The 26,412-nt window shown below is 43.1% G+C and overlaps 1 protein-coding gene and 1 long non-coding RNA gene across 3 annotated transcripts in view; one reads left to right on the forward strand and one right to left on the reverse strand.

Annotated features, from left to right (window-relative positions):
- Positions 1 to 1,021: 1,021 nt before the first annotated feature.
- LOC118968053 (uncharacterized) lies at positions 1,022 to 20,266 on the reverse strand. Its single transcript, XR_012122684.1, has 3 exons — positions 20,014 to 20,266; positions 17,653 to 17,725; positions 1,022 to 6,998 (listed from the first exon to the last, which is right to left on the reverse strand). It is a non-coding gene; the product is annotated as an uncharacterized lncRNA (long non-coding RNA).
- Positions 20,267 to 20,381: 115 nt separating this feature from the next.
- HSD17B12 (hydroxysteroid 17-beta dehydrogenase 12) overlaps positions 20,382 to 26,412 on the forward strand; it is a 214,515-nt gene continuing 208,484 nt past the window's right edge. The window contains exon 1 of one of the 2 annotated variants that reach the window (XM_073216436.1): positions 20,382 to 20,679. In XM_073216436.1, coding sequence (XP_073072537.1) covers positions 20,520 to 20,679 — 160 coding nt within the window. In that variant the 5' untranslated portion in view covers positions 20,382 to 20,519. The remainder of the gene's footprint in view (positions 20,680 to 26,412) is intronic. The other variant, XM_017669711.3, reaches the window with a different exon arrangement.

Consider the following 26,412-nt stretch of genomic DNA (forward strand, 5'->3'; position numbering starts at 1 on the left):
GAACATATCTCCCTGGGCAAGGAAAACAACAGCAAAAATGAGCAAGTGGGACTACATTAAGCTGAAAAGCTTCTGTACAGTGAAAGACACCATCAATAGAACAAAAAGGAACCCTACAGTATGGGAGAATATATTTGAAAATGACAGATCCGATAAAAGCTTGACGTCCAGAATATATAAAGAGCTCACATGCCTCAACAAACAAAAAACAAATAACCCAATTAAAAAATGGGCAGAGGAACTGAACAGACAGTTCTCCAAAAAAGAATTACAGATGGCCAAGAGACACATGAAAAGATGCTCCACATCGCTAATTATCAGGGAAATGCAAATTAAAACTACAATGAGGTATCACCTCACACCAGTAAGGATAGCTGCCATCCAAAAGACAAACAACAACAAATGTTGGCGAGGCTGTGGAGAAAGGGGAACCCTCCTACACTGCTGGTGGGAATGTAAATTAGTTCAACCATTGTGGAAAGCAGTATGGAGGTTCATCAAAATGCTCAAAACAGACCTACCATTTGACTCAGGAATTCCACTCCTAGGAATTTACCCTAAGAACGCAGCGATCAAGTTTGAGAAAGACAGATGCACCCCTATGTTTATCGCAGCACTATTTACAATAGCCAAGAATTGGAAGCAACCTAAGTGTCCATCAGTAGATGAATGGATAAAGAAAATGTGGTACATATACACAATGGAATACTACTCAGCCATAAGAAGTGGAAAAATCCAACCATTTGCAGCAACATGGATGGAGCTGGAGAGTATTATGCTCAGTGAAATAAGCCAAGCGGAGAAAGAGAAATACCAAATGATTTCACTCATCTGAGGAGTATAGGAACAAAGGAAAAACTGAAGGAACAAAACAGCAGCGGAATTACAGAACCCAAAAATGGACTAACAGGTACCAAAGGGAAAGGAACTGGGGAGGATGGGTGGGCAGGGAGGGATAAGGGGGGGGGAGAAGAAGGGGGGTATTAAGATTAGCATGCATGGGGGGAGGGAGAAAGGGGAGGGTGGGCTGCACAACACAGAGAGGACAAGTAGTGACTCTACAACATTTTGCTAAGCTGATGGACAGTAACCGTAATGTGGTTGTTAGGGGGGACCTGATATAGGGGAGAGCATAGTAAACAGTATTCTTCATGTAAGTGTAGATTAAAAATTAAAAAAAAAAAAGAGAAAGAAAGAAAGAAAGAAAAGGGGGATTACTCCTTGATAGGATAAAACTATTGGTAAATCGAAGATCAAGGCATGCTTTAAATATCCTTAATGTTGATCTCTTTAAGGGTGTCAGATGATCAGCTATGGAGGTACTCTTTTCTGATAATATTCCTTTCTCTTAATAAAAAAAAAAAAAAAGCAGTTACTGTGTGCTGACCTCCAATGAGTTCTGCACAGTGGTATAGAGGGCATGTCAAAGTGTGGGCAAAGGGTCTGTTTGTTTCTATGCAGAAGATCAAGGCCTAGCTTGGATACCCAGAAAATGAACTAAGATACGATATGAGGAGGAGCTTCCAGCATCAGCACTCTCTGGAGGACTTGTGCCGGGCGATGATCATCAAAAAGCCTCCACAGGGATCCGGACGATGCTGCAGTTTTGGCTGCATCCAGCCCACCGTCTCCTGGACTTGCCATAGGAATGAAGAGGGAGATGTCTAGGCTGGCATGTGCATACAGTGAGACAATGAATTTGACCGTATCTGTACTGTTGGAACTCAACCAGGAGTTGGGAGGGGTGCAAGGTGTAGCACTCCAAAATCTTATGACTATAGACTATCTACGGTTAAAAGAACATATGGGATGTGAACAGATCCCAGAAATGGGCTGCTTTAATTGGTCTGATTTCTCTCAGACTGTTCAAGTACAGTTGGACAATATCCATCATATCATAGACAAATTTTCACAAATGCCTAGGGTGCCTAAATGGTTTTCTTGGCTTCACTGGAGATGGATGGTAATTATAGATTTGCTTTGTTTATGTCACCGTATTCCTATTATGTTAATATGTGTGTGCAAATTAGTTAGTAGTTTAAAACCTATACATACTTAAGGTACTCTACAAGAAGATATGTCAAAGAAATAATCAATCCTCCCATGTTTCCTTCCATATGCTACATCTGTAGCTTTTCTTCTTTCTTCCTAATTACAACCCTTAAATAGAATTCGTGCCTCATATCGAATTTACCGAGTATCATAATTCCTCCAGGTGGTAAAGATACCTCGAGACAAGTGCTGGGCATAGAAGCCACAGGGCACAAATCTGCAAAGAAGTAAAAAGCTAACCTTTTCAAACAATATGGCTTCTCTCTCACTTATCAACTTTACATTTCCCTGTATGGCCCCGGAAGAAGACTGATTAGCCAGAGACGGGTAAGATTCCTCAAGGGAGGAACAACCTAAGACAGGCACAGTCGCAGGGGGGCCATCAGGTGAGAATTTGGGAATCAACAGAGGTGAGGCTCAGAACCTCACCCCCCCCTGCTTTGAGAGAAATCTTCTGCATCCGTGGATGTTTTGCTGCCCTTGTCTAACCTGGATTAATACTTAGTCCATAGGCACACACCTGATCATCTGATCATCTACATTTGCCCTCTTACAGCACTAAACTATGTTTTCTACCTTTATCTTGCATCTACCTACCACTTCAGCATTTTATTAAAAATAAAAATAATAATAATAATAAAGGGAGAAATGTGGGATCAACATATAAATCAAGTACAAAAATCAAACGAATATTCATATTTGACCTGATTGTTTATAGGTCATAATGCGTGATCAAAACCGAAAGTTTCTGTGATGAATGCCCTTGTACTGTTCACCATGTAAGAATTTATTCACTATGTAAGAATTCGTTCACCATGTAAGAATTTGTTCGTTATGCTTCAGAAGATTGGAGACTGACGAGAATTAGACTTGAGATGGATTAATGATTGTACATTGAGCATTGACCCCCCTATACTGAATTTTATTGTTGTTAACAACCATTTGATCAATAAATATGAGAGATGCCCTCTCAAAAAAAAAAAAAAAAAAAGCAGAGAGTTGAGAAGAAGTAAGATTTGTAACATATTCTCTGGTAATCAGACAATAACCCAACAGCCTATCTTAACGCAAGGCAGACAGTCTTAACTGATATGTCCCCATGGCTTGAGGGTAAAAACTATCTCGTAGAACAGGATAAACAAATCTCTTGTGTTAGATTTATTTAGCAGAATTATCTGGAGGACTGATAACAGAGGACAGGAGACATGGTGTCTCACCAGAGAGAAGTACCTTGAGACCACAAATCAAGCCTATGCCCAACAACCCTCCCCCTCCCTGCGCCCTTTGCCCCATTCTTGAAAGCCTTAAAAGACAGTGAGAAAGGGACCATGGGCTTAGACAGAATAGGGTGAGGGCCACTGGAAAAAGCAAGGCAGGATATTTACAGTCAGAGCAATGTAACTACAGGCAAGGAATCCCCCTACCAAAACTCTGTGTTGAACATTAAGCTCTAGAGTCATTCTTCAGTGAGATCAGTTAATATTCCCCAGATAAAGAAGAGTAGCACATGTTTTTATTATGCCAATCATTTGTAATCATGTGCAAGATTCACCTTAGCATGCTAAAGGCTCAGGCCTATGTGCTGTCTTTCCTCTTTCAGATCTGGTAAGGTGATTTTGCAAAGTGGGCAACTAATTTAGCATGCAGACCCAGCTGTAAACAACATAGTAAAAGGTAGGAAGGATTCCACCTTAAAGATAAGATTGCATTTTAACACCCAGGAAGTTTAAGTAGGATTCTTAACTTACTCTTCAGCAAACAGATAATACCTCAGCCCACCTTGGGGGCTGGGCAGGCAGCCTTTGATATGCTCCTAGACCAAGAGGCCAGTATCCCAGGGAGAAATCAGAGAAGCAAATTTCTTGTGTTGTTTAAATTTTAATACTGAGAGACCACTTGACAAGTCCATACCCCTAAGCCTTTTATCCGGTTCCCAAAAATCCTCAACTGCCTGTAAAACCCCTAGACAACACACCACTGCGGGCTCTCTCGTCCCCTCCTGGCTCACGCCAGGGGCTCTGTCTGTCCTCTCACTGTGTCTCTCAGTAAAAGTCTCCCAGGTTCTCCTACCTTGACTGTTTGCTAAGTTTATTCTTCCACTCTCCCAACAAGAACCCCGGCATCAAGAGAATCCCCAAACTTTTAGTAGCCTCTTCTCTGAGGATGCCTGCACTTTCCTTTCTTCAAGTGGATACTTTCAAATAAAACTTTCTCACTGCTCAGATTATTGCGGTTTGTCTCTTTGCTATTTCATTTTATTTCCAAATCTTCACTCTGTCTCTACTTTACTCCTGATAAGTAGGAAGGGACTGCTAAAAGCTCGTATTTGGGCCTGCATGTTTCTGTCGCCTGGGTGACCTGGACAGAACTGCCTCTGTGAGATCTGCTTTTAGTAGTCTGCCTGAAAATCTTCTTTGGAAAGTTCTCAGAACATAGTCTCATTCCGTCCTGTGCTCCGTGGCTCCCCCAAATCCTGGAGTAGTAGGGGCTGGTCTCCATGCTGTGCCAGTCCAAGTGGACACAGGGTGCCAGGTGACCCTGGTTTCAGGAGTTGGCAAGGGAATCTGTCCTCGGCTGAGAACTTTCCCCCTGCACTTATCTGTCTCTCTGCTGTCTCCACGGCAGCTGCCATTCCCTGCTGCTCTTGCTTTAATGAATTCCTTCTTTACCTACACTCTTCTGACCTGCTTGAGAATTCTTTCAGAGTCAGGAACCCTCCCCTGTCCAGGCTGAGGTTTCTCCTCCTGCTTCACCTAGTGAGCAGGGAGAGACCGCAGATGCAGCTGCCTGGCAACAGGAATTAAAGTAGCTAGAAATTTTAGAGAAAAAAAATGAGCATGATAGCAAATCCTGAGTCCACTGCTAAAGTAAGCATTCAGGTATACAAACTCTTACCCTGAAATTCTCTTACTTTACTGACCTTAGTTTTGTGTGCATAACCTTCCCAAAGTTTTCTAACTTTTGGGTGCAGTGTGCTGTTGACAAACTATATTTTTTGCTTTCCATTTAACCTACTTTTAAACCGATTTGTTCACCATCAGACTTTTTTTTTTTTGTGAAAGAGTAACTTGGGTAAGGTTGTTGGAATGATTAATAGATTTACCCATGTGTAAGTCTGGGGAAAGAAAATCCCGGGGCAACATACCTCTAAAAACCAAAATCAGTCAAAGGGAGAAACTAAGTTCAAAACCCATTTATTGCTCACAAACTTCAGTCCCAGGCTGTCTTTCTTCTCTGCTCAAGCAGCAACCACACCACCTGCCCTCTCCCTCACCTCTCAGGTACAGATAAACCCTCTGTTGCCCAGGTTAATATCCACTGACTGAACTTCTCCACACCTGAGGAAAGATGCAAATGCACTAAAGTCATACTTCTTTCCACCTCTGAATGCCTATTGATATGTAGATGTACTAAAGCCAGGCAAGATATTCTGGAAGTATTACAATTTTACCCACAGGCCACCCCTCCAGAAATCTCGCCTTACAATTTGCTTGATCCCCCTCTTCTGACCAATCTAGTAACATGCAATAGCAACAACAACAAAATCTTGGTAATCTTCAAATCAGAGAATTCAGCCTATGCAGATTAAGTAAATGTACTTTACAGCACAATCTCTCACTAAGCACAAAATACATTTCTACACTTGTTTACTCATTCCTAACAATCATGCTAGATTGCTCACAAAACTTTTACCAAACATTAGACAAAGTCAAGCTTCTCTTTAAACATTATTTTCTTGACAACAGCAACACAATCATAATTCTCAAGCCAGAGGATTCAGCTAGGTTCACAGTCCCATGCAGATTAAGTCCAAAGCTCATCCATTCCAGCCATCACATGGCAGCTGCAGCCAGGGGGTGCATCCAGGACACAAAGACCATAGAAGCTGAAGGGCCACCACCAGTAAGATGGCAAATTTCCGGCTTCTCTTCGGGGGTCCTCGGTTCCCGCCGGTGCCACCTGAAGCCCAATCACCTCTCACCCCCCTCCCAATCCCAGCACCTAGCCAACAGCTACCAGCCCTGTAGAAGTGACAGCTCAATCAATTCATGCCCCTTCCTATATATAACCCAGCACCTTTCCCTAATAAAGCAGAACTCTCCGGTGAATTGCTGCTGTGTGTCGCTCCTTTCCTTTCAGAAGCAAATAACCATGATTGTCGGGGGCCAATTTGCTGTTATTACAGGAATACACAGAAGGCCAGCTTCCAGGCCTTTTCTCCAAGGTGCCAGAAGAGCCAGCCATTGCCGATCCATGTGTTGAAATGTCCAGGGCCATGTCCATTTTACTCCTAATTGCTGCACCCATCCTTGCAACACATGTCCAAAAAAGTGGGTACCTTGATTGCTCTCAATAACCGGTGACCGACCATAGGCTGCAGAGAGATCATCTAGGCCCCTCTTGGTGGTTTGCTGATCTGCACAATGTGCAGGGCACTCCTTCCGGGCTTGGCTGACTTCTTCAAAGGTGAAAGACAAGCCCCACCAACGGGCTCACATTGTCTTCTGAGGTGTCTGTGCCACGCCACTCTGTGGCCTTTGGGTCCAGTCTCGCATCCACCCTGTGATGAAATAGGAGGTTATTACCTTGGTTGGAGCTGTTCTGGCGATGGGCTCTGTAGCCAGCAAGGTGTGATACACAGCAGCCAGTTGCTTCAAGGTGACCCAGACCCCTGCTCCTTTCCATGGTTGTGGCCAGGCTCTGGCAAGCAGCAAGAGCAGCAGCAGTGGCAGAAGCAGTAGCCTTAGGCTCGGGCCACAGGCTGGGGTCAGCATGGCCAGCAGCAGTGGTGGCACCTCCATGACCACACGAGTGTAGACACGTGTCCCTCGGCGCGAGTGCCACTTCTACCCATCATATCTTGGGGTGGCCCTCCCAAAGGTCGCACCCATTGTGACAGATTTTGGGTTCACAGGGATCCTGCCAATACTACGCCAATTGTAAGTCTGGGGAAAGAAAATCCCAGGCAAAATACCTCTAAAAAACAAAATCAGTCAAAGGGAGAAATTAAGTTCAAAACCCACTTATTGCTCACAAACTGCAGTCCCAGGCCATCTTTCTTCTCTGCTCAAGCAGCAACCACACCACCTGCCCTCTCCCTCACCTCTCAGGTACAGATAAACCCTCTGTTGCCCAGGTAATTACCCATTGATATGGAGATGAACTTCTCCACGCCTGAGGAAAGATGCAAATGCACTAAAGCCATACTTCTCTCCACCTCTGAACGCCTATTGATAAGCAGATGTACTAAAGCCCGGTGAGATATTCTGGAAATATTACAGTTTTACCCACACCATGCAATAAAGAAATCCAGTTAATGTGCAATACTGATATGTCAAGATTTCACCAGGTATTTTTTTATGGTATACGAGTGGGAAAAGAAAGTTTATGGATCATGTTTGTATGATCACAGTTCTGCTTCCTAAAAAACCGCATATATGTTGTATATATCATATAGCTTTATATTAACATAAAAAAAGAAATGGCAGAATGAGTTCCAAATTGCCAGCTGTGATTAGTGGGAATAGGAAATGGGGTGGGATAGTTTTTCATTTTATATACTTCTGTGAGCTTTTGAAACTAAAAAGTCAAATATTAAAACAATATTTTTAAACACTTATTTCAAAATGACTGGTTTTAGTTTTATATGTTTACAGAAGATATCATGGAATGTAAGCTTAAGTTTTCTTAAAGTAGAAAGAGCCCTGGATTATTAGTGAAGGGCCCCCACCAGTAAGATGGCAAACTTCCGGCTTCTCTTCAGGGTCCTCGGTTCCCACCGGCACCACCTGAAGCCCAATCACCTCTCACTCCCCTCCCAATCCCAGCACCTAGCCAACAGCCACCAGCCCCATAGAAGTGACACCTCAATCAATTCATGCACCTTCCTATATAACCCAGCACCTTTCCCTAATAAAGTGGAACTCTCCGGTGAATTGCTGCTATGTGTCGCTCCATTCCTTTCATTGGTGCCAAAACCCGGGAGACGGGACACCCCAACTGGGCCCCGTCTTCCCCCCAACACCAGCAGCAGCTTGCTCTCGTCCTCTTTTTCCGGTGCTGGCTCATCACACTAACCACTCCTTTCTGGCCTTTAGCTAAGTTTTCCCCCTGGAGTGGGCCACTCTTCCCCGAGCTATTGCAGTGCCATTGACCGTGATCGTCCGGCAAGGCCCTGATGCTCGGGGATGAGGAGGGATCTCTCCCCGCCTCAGGCCTTCACGGCTGCGGTGGACCCTCAGGCCCCTCCTCCAACAGCCATACATCCCCGCCTCAAGCCTTTACAGCTGCGGCGGACCCTCAGGCCCCTCCTCCGACAGTCATAAATGCATTCACCGTCCCTTCCATCAGTGCTGAAACTTTTTAAGCAAAATTTCCCCGGGGTGGGCGACTCTTCTCCAAGCTATTGCAGTGCCATTGACCGAGATCGTCCAGCAAGGCTCTGACGCTCGGGGACGAGGAGGTAACTCTCCCCACCTCAGGCCTTCACGGCTGCGGCGGACCCTCAGGCCCCTCCTCCGACAGCCATAAATCCACGCCTCAGGCCTTCACGGCTGTGGCAGACTCTCAGGCACCCCCCCCCCCGACAGCCATAAACGAGGTGACTCCTTTGTGGATGAGAACGATCCCTTTTCCCCCCATCCTCCTTCTGCTCTGTCCGCCGAAAACTCCTAGCGCTAGGTACCTCGAGACTCCGGCAAACTGCCTTCTTAGGGAAGTCTGGGTGACGACCCACACTTCCTAAGAAATTCCGACTCGTATACGAGTTTCCGCAGACCACCAAGGATCATCGGGGACGCCCTTTGTCTCCTTGCAGTCTGCTTCCACTCCGAGGATCTCCGTTCCTCTTCCCCTGTTTGTCTCCTTCTCTGTCCTTTAGCCATGGGAGCCTCCTCATCCCTCCCTGAAAGTTCACCTCTTGAATGCCTGCTTAAGCATCTGGCTACCCTCTCCCTGACGCCTGATATAAAACCAAAACTTCTCCGTAAATATTGCTCCCAAGATTGGCCGACATACCCCCTAGACAATAACAACCAATTGCCTGCAGGGGGAACTCTTGATCCTAACATCATTCACAATCTTTTCAACTACTGCCAGCGCCTGAAAAAATGGAAGGAGATTCCCTATATCGAAGCTTTCCACCTCCTCCTCTCCCTGCCCCCTCCCAAGTTCTCCTAGCCTGCAAGCCACCGCCCCCGCAGAAGCCTCCTGTTAACTCCCTTCCCCTTCTTCTCCTACAACAGCCCTTCTCCCTTCCTCCCCCACCATCTCCCCCCCATCTCACCTCCTCCACCTTCATCCCCCGCAGATTAAGCATGAGCCTTTCAGCCCCCCCTTTAACTAGGTCCCAGGGGCCTCCTCCGTCTTTGCTCTCATCACCTGTTTCTCCCCTGTTAGGGAACGCCTTTGTCTTCTCACATATTTGTAGAGAGAATGGGAAAGCACCTTCCCCCATGTCTGAACGTAGCATGAGAAAGCACAAGCTTGAGAACAACCGATGCAGTCCTTAGAAGTTATCTGTCCACAAAAACATATCTTGTCCTTGAAGATGAGCCAAGACTCCTCACTCTGAAAATAGGGAGACCTTGAAGATGTGTAGAAACACCGCCCCTGCTTCTAGATATGCCCTTCCCCCACTTGCCGATGTGGCAGGAATAGAGAACAAAGAACATTCTGTTTATGCATTCCATAAGCAATTAACTGGAGCCCTGCTGTAGCTCAGTTAGGAGAGCATGGGACTCTTAACCTCAGAGTCATGAGTTCAAGCCCAACTAGAGCAGCAGAGGAAAGCAGCTGCACTGCTGGCTGGTGACACGTGGGTCCGATTCTATGTTTCTTTATTTTCTTTGTCCCCCTTCCGCACTTCAGGACCTGCTTGAATAGGCGCAGCTAGACCGCGTCACTCCCTCACAGACTGAGCCAGAACCCTTCAGTCCCCCTCAGACTTAGTCCCGAGAGCCTCCCAAAATTATCGCCCCCCTCCGGGAGGTAGCAGGATCCAAAGGCATTTAGGAGATTTAGCCCAACTAGAGAAACGCCTAAGTTCCTTTTCCACTGATCCCATGACATATATCAGGGAGTTTCAATGGACCCTGCAGTCTTACAGCCTCACACATCATGACATTTTCATGCTCCTAGCCAATACTCTCCTCCCTAAGAGCGTTGACGAGTTTGGGACTTTGCCCAAACACACGCTACCAAAACCCACAGGACTGACCCCACCTATCTCCCTGGCCCCACTGCTGTCCCCGAACAAAACCCACACTGAGATTATAACACCGCCATGAGTCTCCGCTCTCGAGATATTTTTGCCTCCTGCTTAATAGCAGGTCTGAAAAAGGCAGCTCGTAAAGTAGTCAATTTTCAAAAGCTCCAAGACATAATTCAAAAGAGAGACGAAACCCCCTCTGAGTTCTTAGACAGACTCACTCAAGCCCTATTACACTATACCAGCCTGGACCCAGAAACACCTGAAAGAAGACATGTCCTTATGACCTATGTCCTAGCTCAAAGCTACCCCGACATTAAAGCTAAACTCAAAAAGTTGGAACAGGGCCCCGCTACCCCACAGACTGAGATCCTAACAGTGGCCTTTAAAGTCTTCCATAACTGGGAGGAGGAGAAAGAACGCCATAAACAAAAGGCTGATCAGGCCAATTTCCAAATGTTGGCCAAAACCACAACCTAGGCGCCCCTCTACAAACAAGCCCCCCCCAAGAGCTTGTTTCAAGTGTGGAAAAGAGGGACATTGGTCAAGGGCGTGCCCCTCCCCCAGATCTCCTACCACCCCATGCCCCAGATGCCACAAAATGGGCCACTGGGGGTCTGATTGCCCAACCACCCGAAGGGGAGGCTGGATGAACAACCCCCATCCTATGCCCGCCATAGTGGGGCTGGCAGAAGAAGATTAACGGGGCCCGGGAGCTTCTCGCCCAACCATTTCCATCACCAAACAGGAACCCAGAGTTTCTTTAATAGTAGATGGTCGCCCCATCTCCTTCCTCCTAGATACAGGAGCCACCTTCTCAGTTTTGCGAGAATACCGGGGCCCTTCCACGCCAGCCATTACTCCTATAGTCTTGGTAAAAAGTAAAAAGACGTTCTCATTAAAAACGCCCCCTTTTTAAGCACAATCCTAGACAATCCCATACCTTTCTCCCACTCCTTCCTAGTTCTGCCCCAGTGTCCCATCCCTTTACTAGGACAAGACATCCTTTCCCTCCTCCATGTTTCCATAACTATATCCACTCCCACAGCCCCCAGTACTCCCTTTCTGATGGCCCTCATAGCCGACAAACCCCCTCTACCCAATGAAAGCTCTGGTTCCGCCCTCATACACCCTGTAAATCCCAAAGTTTGGGACATTACAAGCCCCTCCGTGGCCCTATGTCCCCCTGCCTCTATCAAATTACGTGACCCCTCTCAGTATATCTGTCAGGCCCAATACCCCCTAACCACTTCAGCCCTCATAGGCCTCCAACCCATCATTCAAGATCTCTTAAACAAAAACTACCTCAGACCCACTCACTCCCCATTTAATATCCCCATATTAGCTGTTAAAAAAACCAACGGATCTTTCCGCCTTGTCCAAGACCTTCGCCTCATCAACATAGCCGTTGTCCCTATCCATCCCTTAGTTCAAATCCATACAGCCTCAGCATCCCACTTCTTAGTCCTAGATCTCAAGGACCCATTTTTCTATCCCTCTAGACCCCTGCTCCCAAGATTTTTTCATCTTCACCTGGACGGACCCATACACAAGACATTCTGAACAACTCACTTGGACAGTTTTGCCACAAAGCTTCCGAGATAGTCCCCATATTTTTAGACAGGTCCTAGCTCAGGACCTCAAATAGTTTCATCATGATCACTCCAAGTCCACCTTATTACAATACAGAGACAATCTTCTACTCTGCAGTCTCTCATGGGAACAGTCTCAACTTGACACTGCCTCCCTACTTAACCTTCTAGCTTCCAGAAGTTACCGAGTATCCCCCATCAAAGCTCAAATCTCTTCCCCTCCTGTCACTTACCTCAGATTCCTTCTATCTCAACAAAGAAAGTCCATTACCTTAGACAGAAAATGGCTCCTCTCTGACCTGCCCATTCCCAAAACCAAGACAGAAATCCTTTCCTTTCTAGGCCTGGCTAGATATTTTAGAGCATAGATCCCTAACTTCTCCCTGCACCTTGTTAGCAAGACCCCTATACGACCTCAGCAAGAGCCCCCCTAAAAAACCATTATCCTCCTCATCCCGACACTCCTTCATTAAGCTCTGTCAAGCCCTTGTGGAAGCCCCAGCTCTCCATCTTCCTGATTTGTCGAAGCCCTTCTCATTATACATTCATGAGAGGTCCAGTCAAGCTCTAAGAGTCCTAGACCAATATTATGGCCCATCCTTTGCCCCAGTAGCTTATCTCTCCAAGCAATTAGACCCCACAGTTCGGAGATGGGCCCCCTGCCTACGAGCATTAGCCGCTAGACAGCTCTTGCAGAAAGAAGCTCATAAACTGACATTCAGGGCACCCCTTACCATTCTGTCCCCACATTACCTAAAAGATCTCTTAACCTACAAAAGTTTACAGACTCTCCCTCCCTCCAGACTCCTGACCTTACTGTCCTCTTTCCTCCAAAATCTCGTTCACCCCCTTTGCCATCCATACCCGAATCATGACTTTTTCCTCCTTTACTGCGCTCTTGCTTTTTTCCCCCTCATTCCTATTGTCTTCGCCACCACCCCAGCCTCCTTTGTATGGTGATTCAAAGTCAGACAGACTTACACACAGCATCAAACAAAAGTTACTGCCCTCATTGCCACACCAGACTGCCCTCTGAAAAGCTGCTCTGCGCCTTTACACCTCCACTTTCCTCCCTCCACTGAAGTGTTCACTAGCAGCTACCCTTATTCTCCCTACCTCTGCTTCCTCTATGACCAAAAACAAGCCTATTGCAGGCGATGGACAGACACCTACAGGAGATGTCCCTACTGGTCTTGCGCCATTCACTACATGGGTAACTTCCAGTACCCACAGTATTACTCCTCCAACCGTTTCATGAAATATCCCAATGGCTCATTCTCCTTATCAATCCCAGATCCCTGGGACTCTCGATGGGCTGCCAGAATCACAGCCTCAGTTTACTAGGGGGGGTCCTCGACCCCCCACGGTACCCTTCATATCTCTCGAAAGTATGTTCCCTCTCATTCCCAGGTCTCTCAAGTTGCATCAGATAGCAGACATTCTGAAAAAGTCATTATCCAAACTCTTGATAGCGCCTCTTCATCTTCTTATCCCCGCCCCTCTTCCCATTTCTCCTACTCTTCGTTACAGCTCATTTAGGACACCACCATCTTTCTCAACCACTCCCTTAACACCGCCAATTGTTTCTTGTGCGCATCACTACAGCGCCCACTGATGGCCGCCTTGCCCCTTAATATTTCCAACTACTCCTTCCATGCAGAAAGACAACCCCTCTGCCCCCTGGCAGACATACCCCTATGAGAACCAGAATACGCAGATAATCTCACCATCTACCACTGTGTAGGCCCAACTCCACCCCCCTCTAGTGCACTTCACTGCCTCTCTATCTACACCCCTACTTCTGGCTCTAAGACTTTTACGCAACCGGGACACTTCTTTTGGTGTAATGGCAGTCTTTTCAACTCACTGCCTCTCAACTCCGATACACCCTGCATTCTCGTCACCCTAATCCCACAGTTAACACTTTACAGCATGGCAGAATTCCTTGAGCTCCAACCTCCCTTGCCCTCGTGCACAAAAAGAGCTGCTTTCCTTCCCATCATGGTCAGTAGCTCTTTGATCACCTCAGCCATTGGGGCAGGGTTTTCAGGAGTAGCCTTGAGTCACTCTCTATGGGCAGTTAGAGATCTCAACGCCAAACTTGAGGGAGCCCTGACATCCACTGCTGATTCCCTAGCCTCTCTCCAAAGACAGGTCACTTCGCTAGCTAAAGTCACCGTTCAAAACCGGTGGGCCCTAGATCTGCTTACAGCCGAGAAGGGTGGCACCTACGTCTTCCTCCGGGAAAAGTGCTGCTATTACATCAACGAATCCGGCATTGTAGAAACTGACATCACCAAACTCACCGACCTTGCCTCCAGTCTCCACTCTGCTTCCATTTCCAACCCATTCTCTTCAATACTAACAAACCCCCTCCTTACCTGGGTCTGGCCCATTGCAGGCCCCATAATAGTCATTCTTCTCATCTGTCTCTTCTTACCCTGTATAATAAAATTCATCAAATCCCAAGTCGGAAAAATCTCTAATCAAGCTTTCAACCAGCTTTTACTCAGGAACTACCAGCTTCTGGCCACAGAAGATCCCTCACCCTCACGTGACCTCCTCACCACATGGTGAGATAGACCCCTCTCTCCGCTGGAAACTGTTCCTGGAGACAATGGCCGCAGACGCCTGGCTCCTGACACCCATATCCTCTTGGCCAACCTATGGTTACAGGGAACCTTCATTGATTTCCAAACCTGATGAAGTCCACATCTACTCATCCTTACTGTGGGGAGTCCTATCAACCCTTTCCTCCCAATCCTCAAGCCCTCACTCCCTTCTCCGCCCCTGTTCAGCAGGAAGCAGCCAGAGAGAAAGCAACGTCCACAACCCCATAGAGGAGAAAGGGGGGAATGAAGGGCCCCCACCAGTAAGATGGCAAACTTCCGGCTTCTCTTCGGGGGTCTTCGGTTCCCGCCGGCGCCACCTGAAGCCCAATCACCTCTCCCCTCCCAATTCCAGCACCTAGCCAACAGCCACCAGCCCCGTAGAAGTGACACCTCAATCAATTCATGCCCCTTCCTATATAACCCAGCACCTTTCCCTAATAAAGCGGAACTCTCCGGTGAATTGCTGCTATGTGCGCTCCTTTCCTTTCAATTAGTGCACATGCCTTCACTCTACAATCAGGCCTCCTGCATGGAGTGATTGTTAGGCAAATTAGTTTTAAACTGTTTGCTTCCTTGTTGGAAATATGGGGGTGCTATTATTGTGTTTGAATGGGGTAATATAGTGTGAAGTCACTTGGAAAATAATAATGTAATACTACTGAAGTATAATAAATGTTAATGTTTATGTCTTATGGTAATATTGTTTGTTAAAGAAATTAAATATGAAATTGTTTGAAACCACCCATTTTCTAATGCCAAAGATTTCAATTTCTTTTAAACTGATTGGTTATTCATGTCACTATTTCTTCTTTTTAACCCAAGATTAAACACCTTCTCAACAGAACTTAAAGGAGAGAGTAAGTGTAATATTTTGGGTTGAGTTAAATGAAGATGAGATAGAAGAAGACAGAACTGTTAAAATTATGTAAGTTTTATTATATCACTAAATAAAGGACTCAGCTCTGTTATAATGGTATTCTTAAAAATTCCTAGTTTTTATGAAATTCCCTAATTATGGAATTTCTTTCATTATATTGACTGTTCGATTCAGAGTATCAGATGAAAATCTGATCTGAAACTCCATTTACAGAAATATTGACAATGAATTTAAAATTAAATGGGAACATTTGTGTACTAATATAAAATATTGTCGATTCACATTTTTCCATATTAAAGACTATTCTGAACTCTCTTTTAAATAAATGAGACTGAAAATCCAGTGTGGTTGTGTGTGTGTCATTTGTGTAACAATCAAGTATTTCTAGACTCTTCTATTCTCCCTTAACCATTTTTTAAATACCACCTTCTCTGAGCGAATTATTGATATATAATTTCATAACCACACCTCTTCAGTTGAAATCCCAATTTTGCTATTTTCTTTCTGTGTTTTTATAGGAAGGTTACTTAAATGTTTTAAGCCTGTTTCCTCATCTGTAAAATGGAGATAAGAGTAGGATCTACCTCATTGAACACTTAATATTTCTCTGATAATCGCTGCTAAATGTTTAAGTAGTATTGTCTCATTTTACAGGTGCAGAATGTGATCACAAAATCATACAGCTAATAAGAGGTAGAATCAGGATCCACTCCTAGCATTACCTGACACCAAAGCTTAAAGTTTTTTAGTATTGTTTCCTCTTTGGAGGGCTACTAATCATTTCATGTATTTGTTTAGTGTGGTTCTGCCAGCCCTTAGGAACCCTGGTCTCTATGTTAAATTTTAGCACAGAAAACTTCTGAATGTGAGTAGATCATCATAAAAGGTTCCTGTGCATTAGGGTTTTTAGTGGTTTATTAATTTATCCAGAGAATTGTTGTCCAGTTCCAGAAGTGTGTAACTGTAAGGCTGGAGGCACTGGGGGAAGGGGTGAGCCCGCTGGACAGGTTCAGGCATCACCAAATAAGGGCAAGAAACCAACAAGTTCTGGTCTGACAACATTCCAGGGTCTGATCTGACAAAATTCCAAAAGTTCCTAACTAGAGCCCTCCCCAGAGCTGGAGGAGTGGTGGTACTTTCCCAGTACTTGTCTAGAGACCAATGAGAGACCTCCACGTACCCTAGGCTAGCCAATCCTTGTGCCGCTGTAAATCTAGGCTCTGCCCACCCCCCACCCCCACCATCCTTAAAAACTTGCTGCCTGCCCTGCTGGGCGGGACTTCTCCAGCCTACATTTATGTAGACTGGTGAACCTCCCCCAGGACTGCACTCAAATAAACTGCCTGGCCCTTTGTTGCCTCTTGTCGCCTGCTTATTTCGGTTGGAATTCATCTTACAGTAACTATCTGAACCCCAAAGAGCTTAACTCTGGCACATAACATTTCAAATCTGTGAGATCATTATTTTTTTCTTCTCATCAATGGAGTAGTTAATATTCCTCAATATTCCTGAGGTGATCAGAATAAATGTGTTTTTATTTTTATTTTATTAAAAAAATTTTTTTATTAAGGTATTATTGAAGGTTTCACATGAAAAAGCAATGTGGTTACTACATTTACCCATATTATTAAGTCCCCACCCATACCCCAATGCAGTCACTGTCCATTGGTGTAGTAAGATGCCAATGTGTCTGTTTTTAATAAAGATTATTCTTGTTAATTGCTTGGGTAGGGCCCATACTTCATAGAAGAATAGATACCATAATGAGATGGTCTCAATATTCAATATTATATGAGTTAAAATAATATACTCAATATGAATTCTAATAGCAATGGAAAGTCTGTTTCTATGGTACATGCCCTTATTTATTTAAAAAATCCAAAATCAACATTTATTCTTTTGTTGCCTCTTTAACTTTATGTCAGATAATTGCTGTAGGTGCTAGATGCACATATGTGTATTTTTCAAAACCACAACAAAACTGTTAATGGATATTTGTTGCTTTTTCCTCTGATCTACCCAACCCTACTCTTTGCCAGATTAATTTCTATTTATCCTTAAATCCAGCCCAAGTGCCACTTCCTTAGAAAGACTTTTCAGCATTCTCCTCTCCCCATTGATGCAGGGTCGTCCCTTTATTATCTTCTTTCTTTAATCCCTATTCTTTCCTTTTTTGTACTTATTACAATTTTTTTAACATAATGTTTATCATATAATTAGTTGGATGTTTGCTTAATGTCTGTCTTTCCCACTAGATTATTTTCATTATTTAGTCAGCCTTCATTCAATAGGCATTTATTGCATACTTACTGTGTCACGTTCTCTCAGGTGAAGATAAGAGTTGTGAGCAAGAAAAGGTCAACTGTCCTCATGAACTTACATTCTATTGGGAAGATGGACAAAAACCAAATAATTAAAGTTAGGAAACATTAGGTGCTATAAGGAAAACAAATTAGGGTAAAAGTCTAAGGAGTGACCAGGCAAAGAAGAGGAGGCTATTTGGTCTATTTATGTAGAGTGATCAGAGAAAACCATTTGTAGTGAGAAGACATGTGAACAAAAACTTAGATAATGTAAAGGATTGAGCCCTGGGAATAGAAGGTAAGAGGTTCCAGGGAGAGGGGACAGAAAGTAAAACTGCTTTGAGACCAGAATGAACTTGACTTACTTGAGGAACTGCAATTAGTGTGGCTGGCATCAAGTGAGCACAGGAGAGGTCGGTGTTAGGACAGGGCAGATAAACTAGTCTTGAAAGATTCTTTTTCTTAATGTGATACAAAATTCTCGAGGAGATTTAAGGAGAAGAAATCTAATTTACTTTAAAAAATGAACACTTTTAATGATAGCAAAAGCAAAAAAAAAAAAAAGGAACACTCTAATTCCTTCATGGAGAACAAAACACAAGACAGACTTCAGGGAGACCAGTTAGAAGGCTATCACCATATTCCAGCCAAGAAATGCTTGTGATGTGGATTAGGTTGGTAGTAGCAGAAGTGCGAAGATGTGGTCAGTCAAGATGTATTTTGGAGGTAGAGTGAACAAGATATGCTGAAGAATTGAATATGGGAATGTAATGGAAAGAAAAGAATAAAGGTTGACTCCTAGGTTTTGGACCTTAGAAAGGGGGTAAATATCCTTTACCGGAGGTGGGAAGAGGAGGGGAAGAAGCATTTGTGTGGTGGGGGTACAGCTCAGTTTTTAACGTGAAGTTTGAGATGTTTTTATTTTACATCTGAGTGGAGAGGTTGAGTAGGCAGGTGGGGATTATATTTTATATGTATACACTTCTGAGCAGAAGTTGAGACTGGCCAGAAACATTTGGAAGTCAGTTTACAGCTGATATTTAAAACCAAGGGACTGGATAAAATTATGTAAGGAAACTGTGTAGAGAAATAAAGAGAGCTAGGGTCTGAGCCCAAGGGTATTGCATCATTTAGAGGCCAGCAAAGGATTGAGTGTTTCTAGGTTTCAGGCACTGTTCTAGGTCCTAAGGATTCACAACTTGGGGTCCCCAACAACCATAAATTCTAGAAGGTGCCATAGACATACATACAAATGGAACAAAACTATGTATTTTGAGCTTATAATAATGCTTTCCCTCCTTCCACCCTATTCTAAGGAGAATGGGACTGAGTACCTGGAGGACCCTTTGTTGGTGAGCAATGAGTTGGGGCTGTACTGTAGGTGTAAATTTTGGCAAGAGGGAGATGCTGAGGGAGAGGAGTGGTAGGACTTCAGTTGAGTTGGACAGGCAGTTTCAGCCAAATGTTCAAATCAAATTAAAACAAAATATGGTGCCAGTTCAATTCACATAGCTGAATTCTGCCGAACAATTAGTAGTTTATGAAGAACAGTAACAGTCTTAGACCTAGTGTGGAGAAAGAGTGAGGCATTGGATTGGATAAAAAAAATATTTTAAAATTATGACTTTAGCTTCAAGTTAAACTGTTGACCTTAAGAATTATTACTCTTAAAGTCCTGTTTTTAACGCTCAAGTCTTGGATCTGCAGCCCCTACTGTCTAAAACAAAATTTTAGGTATCTTATATAAGCCCAAATCCTTGCCAGAAAAGGAAACAAAAACTCTTGATGGGAGGATGAGAGGGTAAGTGTGAAGCACATTATTGCATTACACAATTTCTTAAACGTATCTTGCAGTTTTACTTTTCTGGAACTTTGCTGAGGTAGTTCTTACACCTCTATTTGGCCCGCACAATTTTGTGCCCCCTCCTAACTCCACCTCCTCCCCTAACCCCAACAAAAAACGGAAATAAAAAGAAGAAAAAAGAGAAAATCTCTATCGTTCTTAGGTAAAACCTGGGAGTCCCTTCCCCAAACTACTTGGTCATCAAGTTGTGTTCCTATATTTTTCATTCATTTTACCGCTCTTATGCCATCATGTACTATAGTTATTTGAGTCCATTAAGTTATTTGCCTTGAACTCTAAGACACTGGGAACTATGTTATTTAATGCCCAGCATGGGAGGCAGGGTTGGCATTGAGAAGGCCCGTGAGTGTACCAGGTGCCAAGGTACGCTGTGGTAAGGCGTAGGAACATAAGATGCAAGTCTTTAAACCGGAAAAGTTTATGGAAGCAATGACAGCTATTTAACAATGATACATAAGTGTTTAATAAAGACCTGAAAATAACTACGGCTCCACCTCCACTTACTACAATTTTCTCATTCAGTGGTGGCTTCTCTGATCCCATTCTTTCTTCAAATCAGAGCTGAAACCAGGCTGGGTCTAATTGGCCAATCAGAGCTCAGTTTTCCGCAATCGCGAGGGCCATCCCCCCCTTCAGCCAATGAGAGACCGGGGCTATTTGTGGAGCGAAAGGTGCCGCCCTCTGGCGGAATCCTGGGGGCGTGGCGACGCGTTGGGCAGGGCTGAAATTTGATTGGCAGATGAGTGATCAGCAGCTTTGTAAGAAACGCACAGAGGGCGTGAAAGGGAGGCCGTGGGTGGGGCAGTGAAACTAAAGTCAGCCAATGGCTAAGCTCGGATGGAAAGATAGCTCACCAATAGCGGCACGGATATGGCGGCATAGGCGTGGTTTAGGCCGAAGGCAATGTAGGGGCAGCGTCTGTTTGGTCCTCACTGTCACCGCCAGTGCCTCTTCCGGGATTCATTCATTTGTGTTTTTCATTCACGTCGGTGTACCCCCGGTTGAAAGCCATGGAAAGCGCTCTACCTGCTGCCGGCTTCCTGTACTGGGTGGGCGCGGGCACCGTGGCCTACCTGGCCCTGCGCATCTCGTGCTCGCTCTTGACGGCCCTTCGGGTCTGGGGTTTGGGTCACGAGGCAGGGGTCGGACCGGGGCTCGGTGAATGGGCAGGTGAGTCGGATCCAGCGCCGCAGTCCCCCTGCTACTGCGGCTGCCCGCAGGGCCTGGGGCCGGGCCTGGCCCGCGCTGACTATTTCCGGGCCGAGCGCTGGGCCTTCCTCTCCCTAGCTCCCTCTTCTTCCTAAGGCTCCTGCGTCCCGGGTACCCACCTGGCTCTTTAGCCGTCTTCTGGCTTGTCTAGACTTGTAGAGTTTTAAATTATGAATACATTGCTAGCCCAACTTGGCGAATCTAAAGTGTTACTTGGGTGCAGGAGAAATCTGGCCTGAACTTCCGGGGGCTTGTATCCTCTAAACTATTCCGGGTTCGTGGCCCGGAGCCATTCCGGAGCCGTTCAGTCCGCTTTAGTTCGCTACTTAGGAGCGTTTTAAAATCAAGTTGTTTTTTTTTTTTTTTACTTGATTAGAATACTAGCCCTGCGCTAAGAATGAAAAGCATTCTGCCGATCTTTTGCGGCGAGGTTGGAGGAATAGGAATTTCAGAAGTCTTTCTGCACTTTGGAACTTTACCTCTCCAGTTACTTGGATACACCTGTTTAATGTAATTTACAATTAAAAATCCTCTTTAAACTGTTGTGAAGTCCTGATGAGTAGCAAAACGGTAACTCTTCATGTAGATATCAGAAATACTTTTTGCAGAAGGACATGTGTAGAAAAAGTATTTCCACGAAGAGTGCGCTAAACAAATGGATCTTACTCCATCCAGTCGCAGGATTTAAAAAATGGTGAGAGGTCAGATTGGAGAAGTTGTGAAAGTTGTTTGCAGGGAAGTTTTGTGCTTGCTTTTGCTTCTTTCTTTGTCTTTTTGTTGCTTTTCTTTCCTTTGTTTTTCATTTCTTTTATTTTTTTAAACCAAGTGTTGTGCTGTGTTCTCTGATGTGATTATTTATTCTGCTGTTTATCACTAATTTTTCACTTAAGGCATTTCGTTGAATTTTAGGGTGGTTAGGGTTGCTTGCAGACAAGTCTCAAGAAAGGTACACAAATAATGTTATTCCATATTCTTCACTTTATTCATTCAAGAACATTTGAAGAACTTAGTGGGAAACCCGTGATACATTAATTATTCTTTTTGGGCAGCAGCATTAAGAGAAAACATCCAAGGAGGAATGGATATATTTGTAAGAGCTCCATCCATAATGTGAAGTAGCTACTAAATGATACTTATTTTAAAAAGTCATGTTGTTATTTTGATATTCTTTGAAAAAGCAACTGAATTGCTCAATTTGAATGTGACCAAGATTATAACTTCACAGTTGATTTGCTAGTTCTTGGTTGTTAGATTTGGAAAACTTGCTTGTGGACTTTTGCAATAGTTATGCAAGATTCCAGTACCTTAGGAAATAATTTATCAAGATGTTTTGTAATTTGTAAGCAAAGACTAATCTTAATAATTAAAAAGTCTATATAAAATTGACTGTAACAACTAATAACTCAAATGGTCATCTATATATGAGTCCATTGTAAGAATAAAGTGATATAACATTGTCATTTCATAAGTAATATTTGTACTGAAAAGATTTGGCCCTAGAGAAAGGCTATATGATAAATTAAGGGAAGTGTTTAAAAGATTTAGAAATGAAATTTGAACTAGAACACCGCGACATAGCAGAGATCATAGCGTCATAAAGTGAAGTGTTGTCAAGCTTGGTTAACCTGGGTTGTTGGAAATTTGTTTTTTCAAATATTTAAGCAAAAGAAATGATGAAGTTTTTGTTCATAACAGTACTTACATGTGGTGGCCTGTATCTTAGAAGAAAATACTTCTTTTATTTCTGCAAAGTCAGGGAACCTTGAAAAACAAAGTAAATTAAGAGTAGCTTATCTTCAAGAACTTCTTTGTATCAATTGGAGGGGTGAACTGAAATAATTTGAAAAATAAATCAGCAGATGACCCTTGAATAACTATGATTAAATTATGATAAATAGGTAATTTGTTTAACCAAAGTTACGATTTTAGATTGAATTTTTCAATGTAAACAGTACTAACAAGTTTCTTCCCTACAAAATTGCTATCTTAATTCTGTGCAACCTTCTTTGAATAAATGCTAGTAGCAGGCAGTATTAGGGAGGGAGGCATTGCCTACTTTCTAGTATAATGTTCATTTAACATCTTCCTCTCCATCACAATTATTCTAAGTATCATAGAGTAATGTGTGTTGAGCCGATAGTACATTTATTCTTGATATTCCTAGGTCTCTTCATGTGAGGATGTTTAATTTCTCTTTAGATTTGAGAATCTAACTGGCAGGAACTGTGGATTCTCATTTTTTGTCTTTTCCACAGTTAGTGGCTCATTGGTCAGATACAAGCTTTTCTAAATTTAAAAACAAAAACTTGGGGGAAAAATGTCATGGGGATGTAACGTTCAGTATGGCGAATATAGTTATAATACAATGTTGTGTATTTGAAACTTGCTAAGAGAGTAAATCTTAAAAGTTCTCATCATGAGAAAAAAAATTCTTTTAACTGTTATGGTGACAGCTGTTAATTAGACTTTTTGTGGTGATCACTTCACAACAAATATATAAATTTCAAAACTACATGTTCCTTTGTCGAGTTAGTTAAGACCATCCATTACTTGGCACATACTCTTTAATTTATCTCCATCTCCTAATCAGCGGCTAGACCATCCCTGTTCCCTAGTTCTCACCAGTAACATTCCTCCTCAAGTGAATTACACTGATTTTGCTAGGTACGGAGCAGACGGGTTTTGCCTGTTTAAAGGGTAAGACACTGCCAGTCATTGTTATGTGATACTCTTAGGAGAACAGAGAGATCCTGTGAAAGTGGAGCTTCAGTTGTTCGAAGGTCACTGAAGCAAGTAACAAAGGTGGTCAGTTTGTACTAAATGAGACAACGGTTATTGAAATAAAGAATATAATCTGTAGAATTTGACTCAGGTATAGGTAAATTTTGTGTTTTATTTCAGTAATTAACATCACTGAAGTTCACCTAAAATGATACTGAAGTAAAATGGAGATGGTAGATGGAAAGGCAAGATTATTTATGACTTTAAACCCAAGACAGCACTCAGAGCTCTTATTTTTCATTATTTTTAGTTTTTAATGGAGAAGCTATTGCTCCAGGCAGCAAAGAATAAAAGATCCTCCAAGCAGTTAATGAGTTAGGTTTTTACCAAGTTACTTTATTGAAATATAATTCATACACCATAAAATTTACCCTTTTAAAGTATACAGTTCAAGTTACCATTATATTCTTAGGGTTGTACAACCATCATTACAGTCTAATTGTAGAACATTTTTATCAAAAGAAACCCTGTACCAATGATCTGTCACTCCCCAACGCGCCCCCCCCACCCCCAAACCCTAGTCAACCACTAATCTACTTTCTGTCTATATGCATTGCTCTATCCTGGACATTTCATATAAATAGAATATACAGTGTGAAGTTTTTTTGTGACTGGTTTCTTTCACTTAGCCCAATGTTAAAGTTTCATCCATGATGTGGCAAGTTTCTGTGCTTCATTTCTTTTTAATGCCGAATAATGTTCTATTCTGTGGAGTGAGTTTAGATTCTGTAAAGGTTCTTCACCTCTGCATTTTGCTCTCTGCACATCTACGTTTGGCAAATACCTACAATTTTTCAGTTTTGAATGCTGATGGAAATCATTTGGCCCTGTAGTATTTCAGTTTTCCGAATTCAGTGAACAATGAGGACATATAAAGGTCATGGGGTGGTGGGGTTCCCCTGTAGAAAAGACATTTGTCAAAACTGGCTTTGCTTAGACAAGATCCAAGAACCCAAGAAGTAGTCTCAAAATCAGGTGTTGTGTGTAATTTCTGCTTTTACATTGGATAACTGCATAGGATTGGTCTAGTTACTTCAAATGGTTGAAGGCTACTTAAGTAACTAGGGCTCACTGAAAGTAGGTCCCATCTTTAACTAGCCTTTGAGGTGGCACATGATTTGAGGAATTTATATGAAATATTAATTATTTAAATTGGCAAACCCAGAAGAAGTATTAGTAACTACCATTTATTGAATGCTTGAAGTGTTCCAGGCACTTGACATAGATTATCTGTACTCTCTTTTTGAGCTGTGTTACATTATTGCCAGTGTACAGAAGAGGAGACCAGGTAAATGGCTTCCTTTGTCTGTGGTTTCATAGCTAGTGAATTACAGAATCAAGATTTGTAGCAAAGCTGTCCATTCTGCAATATGCACATGCTCTGTGTGTTGGTGATTGGCTTACAGACTGCATGGGTTTTTGGGAGTGGATTCCTCTATACTAGGAACTTTATTGCTTTTTTGATTGAAGGCATTTTCAAATTTGCACATGCTTGGTGTTTCTGGAAGAACTGTAGAATACGTAGCACATTTTAGGATTAAGTAGCCTGGAATTTTCTTTAGATCTGCATTCATGAATCTTGTTGCTGCATAAGAAAACATTGGGAAGGCACTCAGGTGCTTAACAAAGCAAAGGGTTTGACTGTCATCGACATGGCTGGCCTGACCTCGAATGCTGTTTTCTGTTTATCACTCTGGCATTCTCAGATGAATTTAGTGACCCTCTGGAGGTTCAGCTTGGTAAATGTAACATGCACCCTGTAAACATTTGGGAAACTAGTATATCTCTTCTAGTTGGTGAGCTGATGTTGATCACAGTAGTGCCATGTTTTTTGAAAAAGCAGGGCAGGGCAGGTGAAGGAAGGGAGAGAAATAAATGAACTTAGTTAAAAGAGTTCTTGAAGATATTTGGGTTGTGCTTCTGCTCCAAAAAAAGCTAGTTCATGGGCCTAAATGGAATAAGCTCTCCAGATAGGAGTTAGCAGGGCAATCTTAAAGCACTGGTTCTAGAGCTGTGTAAGCAGAACTGTGTAAGCAGAAGCTGATGCATCTGGAAAATCAGACCTAAAAGCATGCCTTTGTCTTATATGTAAGAAAAACCAGAGAGGAAAGTTTCTTGGAATTAGAAATTCAGCCTCTGTACTCTGAGCTTGAATATCTTTTCTGCCCATCCTCCCATCAGCCTCTATTGTCTTCTGCTCCCCCTTCATCCCCTTTCTTTTCTGTGCAATATTGTTTCCTATGTAGAGGTCAAACTTGAGACCTTGGAGACTCAACCAAGAATTCTAGCTCCTCTGTTTACTAGCCCTGAAACACTGAGTAAGATGGTAAACATCCCTGAGTCTCATCTTCCTCATCTGTAAAATGGGGATAATACTGGTGTCTGTTTCTTAGGATTGTTGTGAATGGTGAGTGAGAACACTTAACTCTATGTAAAACATAGTCCAGTGCTTGGCACATAAATGTTGTTGTTCCTTGGTTATTAGTAATATTATAATAACTTTTATTAGTAATAATAACTTGTTATTAGTAATATTGTTAGCCTTAGTAGCATTATGCACTAATCACTTAAGCTAACTGACAAAATAAGGCTTAGTAAAACATGTTAATTCAATGCAATCCCCATCAAAATACCAACAACATTCTTCAACGAACTGGAACAAATAGTTCTAAAATTCATATGGAACCACAAAAGACCCCAAATAGCCAAAGCAATCCTGAAATTGAAGAATAAAGCAGGGGGGATTATACTCCCCAACTTCAAGCTCTATTACAAAGCCACACTAATCAAGACAATTTGGTACTGGCACAAGAACAGACCCATAGACCAATAGAACAGACTATATAGAGTCCAGATATTAACCCAAGCATATATGGTCAATTAATATACGATAAAGGAGCCATGGACATACAA

The sequence above is a fragment of the Manis javanica genome, chromosome 11 (assembly GCF_040802235.1).
Source record: "Manis javanica isolate MJ-LG chromosome 11, MJ_LKY, whole genome shotgun sequence".
Taxonomy (NCBI): Eukaryota; Metazoa; Chordata; class Mammalia; order Pholidota; family Manidae; genus Manis; species Manis javanica.